Raw genomic sequence first — 9,988 nt, 5'->3', positions numbered from 1 at the left:
GCCGCGCGCGGTCGGCGGCCGCGACGGGCACGGGCGGCGGCGGCGATGCTGGCAGCGACGGCGCGGCCGCAGAGGCCGCGTTGGGCGTGGCCCTGCGGTGGCTGGGCCCTGAGTCTGTCCTGGCGGCGCTGCCCCTGAACCTAAAGGAGGGAATCGACGGCACAGCAGAGGCGCGCACCTGGCTGCTGCCCATGATGCGCCGCCACGTGCGCGGCGCGCGCCTCGCCTATTGGACCGGCGCGCTGCTGCCTCTCGCGCGCGCGCTCGGCGGGCGCTCCGCGGCGGCGGCGGCCGCGGGCGACAAGCTGGTCGCGCTGCACTGCCACACGCTGGAGGCGCAGCTCTGGGCGGCGCTGCCGGCGTTCTGCTCGTGGCCGGCCGACGCGGCCGCCGCGTACCCTGCGGCGGCCAAGGACTGGGCGTCTGCGTTCCACGGCCGGGAGGACCTGCGCGCCCCGGTGGCCGCGGCGCTCGAGCGCCTGTGCCGCCAGGCGCGCGCGGCGGCGATCGCGGCCGGCGACGACAGCCTGCTGCCGCCGGGGGAGACGCGCGGCGGCGGCAGGGAGGCGCGGCCGCGGCCGCGGGCCGCGGCGGCTGCAGGGGCGGGGCCGGGCGACGACGAAGATGGCGGCGGCTCGGGTTCAGACAAGGCAGAGGGCGGCAGCGACGGCGGCGGCATCGACAGCGATGACGAGTATGGGGCCCCGGGCGGCGGCCGCGGTGGCGCCGCCTCGGCTGCGGCCGACGACGCCGGCGCCGGTGCCGTCGGCGGCGCGGCGCCCGCGTGGTTTGACGGCGCCCGCGCGGCCGCGCAGCTGGCGGCGCTGCGGCCGCTGGCGCGCAACTGGCTGCCGCTGCTGCTGACGACGTTCCTGGCGTCGGAGCCGGAGGCGCGCGCGCCGATTGCAGCGGCGGTGGGGGCGTACTCGTCCATATCTGACCCCACGCTGGTGGCGGCCCTGTTCCGCTCCGCCCTGGGCAAGCTGGTCAAGATCCAGCGCGACGCCGCCGCAGAGGTGGGGGGTGTACGGGCGGGGGGAAGCAGGGCACGTGCGTGCGCCTTTGGTTGGCGAGGATGTGGGGCAGCTTTGACTGCGTGGGTGTGGCTGTGCATGCGTGGTGCTGTAGGTGGGGCACTTACTGCAGCTGAGGGCGCCTGCTGCTGGTGCCGAACCGTGGCCAAACTGCGCCATCGACAGCGACGCCAGTGCATCGTGCCCTTCTCACCCTACTGCACCCCCACTGAACTTTCCATTCCCACCACCCCCCCACCCGCAAGGTTCCGCCGCCTGACGAGGTGACGGAGGGAGGCTCCACGCCGCAGGAGCGCGCCGGCGCGTTCCTGGAGGCCGCGCTGGCCCTGGCCGTGGAGGGCCCGCTGGACGACGGCGCGCTGGCCGCCCTGGTGGCCGCCGCCAAGCCGCTGGTGCTGGGCCCCGACACGCTGCTGCAGAAGAAGGGCTACAAGGTCCTCGCCTCGCTGGCGGAGCACCGCCCGGCCTGGGCGCGCCGCCAGCTGGCGCCGCTGCTGGACCTGGCCCTGCGCGGCGCGGCCGCCAGCGCCAGCTCGGCCAAGCGCTACCGCCTGCGGCTGCTGCGGCCGCTGATCCTGCTGCTGGACGCGTCCAGCGGCGTCGAGGTGCCCGACCTGCTGGGCCTCGCAGATGCACCCGGCGTGCCCGGCGGCGCCGCCATCTCCGCGGCGGTGGGCTCTGACGAGCGGCGCAGCGCCGTGGGCGCGGCGCTCGTGGGCGAGCTGGTGCTGTGCACCAAGGAGGCCAACACCAAGACCCGGGAAGCTGCCTACCAGCTGCTGGTCGAGCTGGCGCACGAGCTGGACGACGCGCGGCCCATCAGGCTGGAGGGCGGCGGCGCAGGCGACACCATGGCCGGCAGCGACGACGGCGAGGGCGGCGGCGGTGAGGGGGCGGGGACGCTGACCGGCGGCCTAGTGGACTTTTTCAACGCCGTGCTGGCCGGCATGGCGGCCGGCACGCCCCATATGGTGTCAGCGACCGTGATGGCGGCGGCGCGGCTGCTGTTTGAGTTCAGCGGCGCGCTGCAGGGCATGGCGCCGCGCCTGCTGTCGACGGTGTTGCTGCTGCTGCGGTCCCCGAGCCGCGAGGTCGTGAAGAGCGTGCTGGGCTTTGTCAAGGTGGCGGCCATGAGGCTGCCGGTGGAGACGCTGACGGAGCAGCTGCCGGTGAGGCGCGCGGCGCTCGGGTCGGGTGTTGAGCGCACCCGGGCTTCTTGCGCCGTGCTGGCAGCTGCGCTTGCTCAGTGTTTGTGGCATAGGGCACAGGACTACGTCCACAACACCCACCGCCTCGCCCGCGCCACCCATCCTCGCGCACCTCTCTCCCCCTCCCCTGTCCACAGGCCATCCTTGAGGGGCTGCTGCTGTGGAGTGATGACAGCAAGAACCGCTTCCGCTTGAAGACCCGCATGATCGTGGAGCGCCTGGTTCGGCGCTGCGGCCTCGAGGCCGTGCAGGCCGCCTGCCCCGACAGCGAGTCGAAGCTGGTGGTGCACATTCGCAAGCAGAACGCGCGGCGGGAGCGGCGGCGGGCGGGGGGCAGCGAGGGCGGCAGCGAGGTGAGCATGGGTTCAGAGACGCCGCCGTGGAGTGGTGATTTCACCCAGGGGTTGAGAGCAGGCTCATTTTTGTGGACATGGCGTGTGCACGGTCAAGGACTGCCCCACAACTCACCATGGTACCGCTCTGCTATGCGGTGCCGAGGCCTTTCGGGGGCGCACAGTAGTGTTAACAGCAGCGGATAACCCTCAGGCAAGCGCGCGCGCATGCCGTCGCGCCGGCGCTGTTCATTGGGCCGCACATCCCTCAGCCACCTTGCGTGCTGTACATCTCCCTCCTCCACCCCGTGCCATCCACCAACTGCTCTCTAGACCCCTCCCGGCTGCCGGCCACTACCCGGCCTGCCTGGCGCATCCCTTCTCCTCAAACGCATGCCCAACAACCACTCATGCCCCCCGTACCGCATGCCCTCCTCCCTTGCCATGAATCCAATCCTCCTTCCAGGCCGGGGACGCGCTGGACTCGCGCTCCCAGGGGGGCCGCAGCAGCGCGGGCCGCAGCGCCACCGCGCGCACCGCGCGTGCCAGCGAGTGGGGCCACACCGCCATCTTTGGCGACGAGGGGGAGGACGACGAGGAGGGCGGCGGCGGCGCCAGCGGCAGGGGCGGCCGCGGCCGTGGCGGCGCTGCGAGCGTGTCTGGCCGCAGCCGCGCGACGGCCCCGGGGGGCCGGGGTGGCGGGCGGCTGCTCGACGGCGGCGCAGGCGGCGAGCCGGTTGACCTGCTGGACGCCACAACAGCACGCCAGCTGTCTCGCGCCGCGGCCGGCGGCGGTGCGGCAGCGGCGCGGCCGCGCGCCGCCGGCGGCGCGGCGGCGTTTGAGACGGGCTCTGACGGGCGCATGGTGATCGACGACCCGGAGGAGGAGGAGCGGCGGCGCGCCAAGAAGGCTGCGCTGCGGGCCAAGCGCAAGCGCGGGGGCGAGGAGTTCTTCATCGACTCTGACGACTCGGACTACGATGACCTGCGCGGCTATGGCCCCGGCATAGAACGCGCGCTGGCGGGGGCCAAGAGCGTCCGCTTCGCGCCTAGCGCGGCCGGCGGCCAGAGCGCCGGCGGGCGGAGCGCCGGCGGCCGCAGCCGCGGCGGCGCGAGCAGCGCGGGGGGCCGCGGGCGTGGGAGCGTTAGGGGCGGCAGCGTCGCCGGCGGGCGCGGGCAGCAGCACAGCGGCGATAGGTTCAAGCCCAAGACGGGCGGCACTGGCGGCGACACCAAGGGCGGCGGCGTGGAGCCGTATGCGTACTGGTCGTTTGACCGCAAGATGCTCAACCGGCGCAAAGGCAAGCAGGCCGGCGCGACCAAGAAGCTGGGCACCCTGGTCAAGGCGGCGCAGGCGGGGGCGGCCAAGGGCGCCAAGGCCAAGCGGCAGGAAGCGGCCAAGCGGCAGAAACGGTGACGTGGCCGATGCGGGCGCGCAGCATCGCCGCCGTGCCGCTTCGCCGGGGGGTATCTGTGGTCCTGGTGTCATTATTGACAGGCCGCGCAGGCGCGCTGAGAAACGCGCGATTCGCCTGTTCAGCCCGCGTGCTCGTGTGTGTGTTTGCATGTGGACTCTGTGTTCGCAGCCGCTTGGTCGCTGTAATGAACATGACTCGGCAGGCTTCCAGCCCTTGCATGAGGCATAGGCCATGGCTGCAAGCTCATCTGACTTCGGTTGAGGTGGTACACTGCTTGGCTTGCAGTGTGGACTGTTATGGCAACAGCCCTATTGTGGCGTTCCTTTTGGTGTCAGGAGGGTGCATGCATGCTCTTATTGCTGACACATGGTCCTTACAATGCGCGTCAGGGCCCCTGGGCCGCTCAAGGAACCGCAGCTGGGTCTGGGGAAGTGTGCCGGGGCGGCCGGAAGTGCCTGCACAGACCACCGCCGGTTTCAGCCGATTCAGGCCCGTATGCGGCGCGACATCCATTCCCGTTGAATCTGGTCACAGCTCGATATACGGTCCCTTTTGGCTGCAGCCCAGCAAAGGCCTTCGAAACTGACACTGCTGCAGCGCGGGTGATCACCTCGACGGGCCCCGAGCGCCCATACAATACTCTGAAAGGGATCGCTGATTTGTTTGAACGCCGTCTTGGCGTCCGTTTCGGTCTCTATTCAAGACAGGTCATGGCGATGGCGTCAAAGGTCGCGGCCCCGGTGCAGGTGCGGCATCTCGATGCGTGGTGCTGCTCAAAAACGCGATCCGAGGTATGCCGAGCAGCCCGGGTGTTTCGGGCGTGCCCCGACCGATGCCCCCACCCCACCCCGCCCTGCCATGCGTGCAGGCGGCCGGCAGCAGCGCGCGCGCCCAGCCGGCGCTGGCGATGCGCCCACAAGTTGCAATGGTAGTGCGCAGGTGGGCCGGCCGAATACATGCGCCGCATCGCGCAGTGTCAGACTCGCCAAGACCAGGGCCGCCGGTGCTCGCCAGCGAGGACAATGGACGCCATGCAGCCCGCTTTGCATGCATGCGCCTCCTGCCCACTGCAGCCCCGCATGCACCGCCCGGCACTGGTCCTATGCGGCTCCCCTACGCGCCATCTCGGACATGCAGGATCGGGGCCGCCGCCCCGCGTGCACCCCTGTTCCCCAAGCGTGCGGAGGGCCTGGTGGCGCGGTTCCTGCCAAAGGAGAAGGGGGATGGCGGCGCCATGAGCACCGAGGAGGAGGAGGCCGCGGCGCCACCCCAGATCGCCGCGGCAGCCGCCGCCGCAGCGCCGCAGCCGCAGGTGCGGGCTTTGGCGACGCTGTTGCGCTGCGCATGCAGTCCGCTGGGGGCATGCATTACATGCGGCACACCTAGTGCTGGCATGCAACGGCGTTGCCTGTGGAGGTAATGTTAAGTGTCCCCTCCCCACCGCCTTTGCCTCCCTCCACCCCTGCTGGCCCCCTCTGGTCCAACATCAGCCCGAGGCTGCGGCGGAGGCCTACGCCCCCGAGTTTGTGCGCCGCCGCATGCTGGTGTTTCTCGGCATCGTGGTCGGGTGAGGGGGCGCCGTGGAGAGCAGGCATGACCTGAAGGGGGTCACTGAGTTCCTGCAGCAGAGCTTGAAGAGGGGGCATGTTGCACAAAGCGACACACTTTGCTAGCATTGCCCACAGGTCCCACTGCAAGTGTGCATGCAGTTCGCACCCACCCACGTCGTCTCATCCGTGCACCTGCATGCAGGCTACCTCTGCGCCATGCGCTCTTCTCTCACCCGTCCTCCTCCGCTTGGCAACCCTTTCGAACCATCCCACACACGCCTTCCGTCTGCCCCCCCCCCCTTTGCAGCTACACCACCTTCTACCTCACGCGGGGCGCCCTGACCTACAGCGCCCCCCTGCTGCTGGCAGATAAGTCGCTGGGCCTCACCCTCACAGACATTGGCGCGATGACCTCGATCTTCCCCATGGCGTACGGCGTCTCCAAGTTTGTGTCGGGCGTTGTGGCCGCCAGCGTCAGCAGCCGCCTGCTGCTGGGCCTGGGCCTGGCTGCCACCGCGGCCGTGTGCCTGGCGTTCGGTGCCAGCAGCTCTTTGCCGCTGTTTGTGGCGCTGTGGGGCTTCAACGGCATGCTGCAGGGCGTGGGCGCGCCCTCCTGCGCCTCCATCCTCACGCGCTGGTTCGCCTCCAAGGAGCGCGGCACGTGAGCACGCCCGCGGGAGATGGGGCGGTGGATCAGGGGCGCAATTTTGTACTTATGCTCGTGAGGGGCTGCCGGGGTGCAGAATGGGTGGATTGCAAGCGTGGAGTGCTGGCAAGCGGTAGCAACGTGCAGGCAGCAGCGCTCGTTTCGCAGCCCCTTGAACCCAACCAAGCGCTTGCCTGATCCATTGAAAACCACGCCACCTTCTCTCCCCCCATTACAGCTACTGGGGCATGTGGAACATCGCCCACAACCTGGGCGGCTTCTTGGCCCCCGTCATTGTCGGCGGCTGCGCCAAGGCCTTTGGCTGGCGCTTTGGCATGTGGGCTCCTGGCGCCATCGGCCTGGCGGTGGCGTTCTTCGTGCTGGGGGCCGTGCGCGACCGCCCTACAGACGTGGGCTTCCCGCCAGTCGACGCTGACGTGGCGCCCAAGAAGCCGCCGGCCCCTCAGCCCGCGGCCGCGCCCGCCCAGGCCGCCGGCGCCGCCGCCAAGCCCAAGGCGCAGGCGTCCAACGGCGACGGCATGATGGACGCGCTGCGCAGCGTGCTAAAGATGCCCGCCATCTGGGCGCTGGCGTTCACCTACTTCTTTGTGTACGTGGTGCGCCAGGGCGTGACCAGCTGGCTGGTGTTCTACCTGATGGCAGAGAAGGGCGCGGCGGACGCAGGGGCGGCCGCGCTGACCGTGTCAGGTGCGCTGGCCGTGACGGTTGCGGAAATGAGCAGGGCGACAGGGGAGGGGGGTTAAGCCCATGCAGGGTACGGCTGGTCGCTGGGGTGGGCCAGGCGAGGGCGCTCATGGCAAGCGTTTGAAATGCATGCAGTGAAGGCCTGGTGGACCCTCCTGCGTATGGTAATTGCCTCCCAACCCCCCTGCGTTCCCCAGGCCTGGAGCTGGGTGGCCTGGCGGGCTCCACCGTGGCGGGCCTGCTGAGTGACGTGGCCATCCGCCGCGCCACCGCAAACGGCGGTGCGGGCGGCAACGTGGGGCGCCGCATCAAGGTGGTGATGCTGTACACCGCCGGCATGGCGGTCATGCTGCTCGCGCTGCAGGCGGTGCCGGCGTCCGCCAAGGCGCTGCAGTGGCTGGTCATCGCCGGCCTGGGTTTCACCATCTACGGCCCGCAGATGTGAGGGACGGGGCACGGCTGTCGGGGAGGGGGCGTGCTCGAGGGAGGTGCTGGCACGGGTGGGATAGAGCCCCTTCAAGAGTGGGCGCAGAGCTTGCGCGTGAGCACACCCAGAAACAGGTCTCTGACTGCGCCAGACCAGTTGGCGCTGGTCGTGGTGTGGTGGCTGGCACCTCACCCCGCCGTTCCAACCTCTCTGCCTGTGTGCAGGCTCATCGGTCTGAGTGGTGCGGAGCTGGTGGCGCCGGCGGCAGTGGGCGCGTCTCAGGGCATCCTGGGCTGGATCGGTGAGCCCTGGGGTTCTGGAGGGGAGAGTGGGGGTGCCTGCTTCGACTTACTTTGCAGGGGGCAGGGTGAGGGCGGCTGCTCTGCCTGACACTGGCGTAGCGTAGACTGTCAGGATGCCATGCATGCAACTGCAATTGGCACTGCCACACTCTTTGATTGCTGCTGATCAGCGCGCACATAATTGCCATGGCTCGCTGACGCCCTCTGCGCTGCCCACCCGCTTCCTTTTGTCCACCTGTCGCTGCCGTCTGCTTGTCATCCTCCAGCCTACCTGGGTGAGTGGCGCCCAGGGCTGCGGCTTCCCAGGCACATTGGCAGTGGCGCCGACGCAGCCGACTACGGCTTGCGCTTGCCGCTTGCTCACTGTAACCGCCAGGCCGCGCAGGGCTTGCTCCTTCCACCCCTGCTCACTCCTCCCGCCTCACCCCCCTTCCCTCTCCCTGCCGCCCCACCCCGCAAGGTGCCGCCAATGCGGGCATCCCCCTGTCCTTCATCGTCCAGAGGGCGGGCTGGGGCGGCTTCTTCACCACACTGCTGGGCGCCTGCTGCGTTGCCATGGTGCTGCTCTCCACCGTCGCCAACGCGCCCAGCTACCTGCAGCGCCGTGCGCGCGAGGACGGCCCCGGCAAGCTGGCCACCGCTTGAATTGGGCCGGAATCAATGGACTGCCCTGCAGTCGTCCATCACGACGGGGTTTTGCTGAGCCGCCACCTTCTGTTGACGGCGCGAAGCTCTCAAGGGCGGTATCACAGGCATATTGGTGGCGGCTGGCGGCCTCCAACACTGCGCAGGGTCTGGTAGTGTGCAGCTGGTGTTCACAGCGTTCGCAATGGTTCAGAGCATGCAAGTCTGAGGCAGAGGGGCTGGGGTGTGCGGGCACATGCGCCTGGCACAAGCAGTCTTGTGGCGAATTACGCGTTCGGCAGGCGCTGCACAAGCGCTTGCCAGTTCAAGGCGCGTGGCCCATTGCTGCCGGCGCAGCTCTGATGAACCCGGCTGGCGGGCGCCAGACTGCGTATGCGTCGGGCCCGCCAGATTGCCGGCACGTCACAGCACCAATCTTCTTGGTCGCAGTGGCCGCTTGCTCCTGTCACCCCTGCACTACTTTGTGGTGCATTGCTGGTGGCAGTGAACTGATGGGTGAACGTTCAGGCGCCTTCGAGTGCCCAGGATGGCAGCTCGTGAAGAGAAATGCTTATGGCGTACTGCAAGATTAGATGCGCGTTCGCACATTCGTGTGGGGACCCGCTTGCGCCCGCTGCCAAACTGCTGGCTAGCAGCTGACCTGGGCGGCAGGCTAGCAATCAGCAGGCGGAGGCAGGCATGCGTCTGGCATCAGCGCGCACCGCTCTCCCTGTCACGCTCGCGCCACCGTTCGCGATCGAGCTTTCCTTGCAAGCTTACTGAACTTGCGTTCATTGGCTGGCTTTTGATTACTCCACAGTGCGGTCATCAACCAGCTAATCCTGGCCTGGGGCGCTGCACTGTGTCAAAGCAGCAACGAGGGTGCTTGCATCGTTCAGGGCAAGGGGTGCAGCCTGTGCAGAGCTGTAGAGGCGCGCTGCAGCGGCATGCGTGCTTCAACCTGCGACAGTGACTGCGCACAGCCGAGCAGGATGCTGACTACTGTGGCGTATGAAGAGCAGGTTTGGAAGCAATCAAGGAAGTCTCAACCAAAAGCAAAGGAAAGCTCGATCGAAAGCACAAGGACACAGCTACCAGCCAACAGCCTGCAACAACAGTGGCATGAAGCGGGACAGAGTGAACATGTTAGGGCGTGGCATCTGGCATGCCCTTGTGCAACCAGCGCATGGTCTGCCCTGGCACTCGCCGCAAGGGCATCACAGCTGCGCGCGGTGCCTCAAAAACACAGTCGCGTTTACTGGACGCCGCTTCACAGCGGCAGGCCTGCCTGCAGCGCCGCCAAGTCCCGGCGGTCCGCCGCGGCCAGCATGTCTGTCTGCCCCGCGCAGGCCAGGCTGGTGCGCAGGTAGCCCCACACGTGGTCTGCCCCCGGGTTGAGCGACAGGGCGCGTGCGTAGAAGGCGGCTGAGCGCGTGTAGTCGCCCACGTTGGCGTAGGCCACACCCATGTTGGTCCATGCACGCATGTAGTTGGGCTGTGTGGGGGTGCACATGGGGGGTGGGGTTGGCGTTTCAATGGAGGGGGTTAAGCAGAGGGGGCAAGTAAGCTGGCCCTTTCTGCCCGCTCAAGTGACACCCATCAAACGGCTCCAAACCCTTAGAACTTGTGCAGGGAGCAGAGTCACGCAAAACTGCGTTGCAGAGACCAATGCACGCCCATTCAGGGACCTTGGTCACAACCCAGCCGACAGTCACGGCCCCTTCCCCATGGCTCCCACTATC

General features: G+C 68.7%; 3 protein-coding genes across 3 annotated transcripts in view; 2 read left to right on the top strand and 1 right to left on the bottom strand.

Annotated features, from left to right (window-relative positions):
• Positions 1-191: 191 nt before the first annotated feature.
• Positions 192-3,991, top strand: MNEG_1760 (Ribosomal RNA-processing protein 12; the record flags this gene model as incomplete). Its single annotated transcript, XM_014049774.1, has 4 exons — positions 192-1,016; positions 1,280-2,203; positions 2,380-2,595; positions 3,041-3,991. The coding sequence occupies 4 exons, from the start codon at positions 192-194 to the stop codon at positions 3,989-3,991; spliced, it is 2,916 nt and encodes a 971-aa protein (XP_013905228.1).
• A 717-nt stretch (positions 3,992-4,708) lies between these two features.
• On the top strand, positions 4,709-8,267 carry MNEG_1759 (putative hexose phosphate transport protein; the record flags this gene model as incomplete). Its single annotated transcript, XM_014049773.1, has 9 exons — positions 4,709-4,738; positions 4,861-4,931; positions 5,130-5,304; positions 5,483-5,559; positions 5,850-6,203; positions 6,427-6,896; positions 7,091-7,334; positions 7,545-7,621; positions 8,083-8,267. 9 exons carry the CDS (start codon positions 4,709-4,711, stop codon positions 8,265-8,267), a joined length of 1,683 nt encoding a protein of 560 aa, XP_013905227.1.
• A 1,249-nt stretch (positions 8,268-9,516) lies between these two features.
• Positions 9,517-9,988, bottom strand: part of MNEG_1758 (peroxin-5) — a gene marked incomplete at both ends in the record, with an annotated part of 4,939 nt that continues 4,467 nt past the window's right edge. Inside the window, one exon of the mRNA XM_014049772.1 lies at positions 9,517-9,741. Within this exon, the coding sequence (XP_013905226.1) occupies positions 9,517-9,741 (225 nt within the window). The remainder of the gene's footprint in view (positions 9,742-9,988) is intronic.

The sequence above is a fragment of the Monoraphidium neglectum genome (assembly GCF_000611645.1).
Source record: "Monoraphidium neglectum strain SAG 48.87 unplaced genomic scaffold scaffold00182, whole genome shotgun sequence".
Lineage (NCBI taxonomy): Eukaryota > Viridiplantae > Chlorophyta > Chlorophyceae > Sphaeropleales > Selenastraceae > Monoraphidium > Monoraphidium neglectum.
The sequence above is the reverse complement of the archived record's forward strand: the minus strand, read 5'-3'. Positions and strand labels throughout refer to the sequence as shown.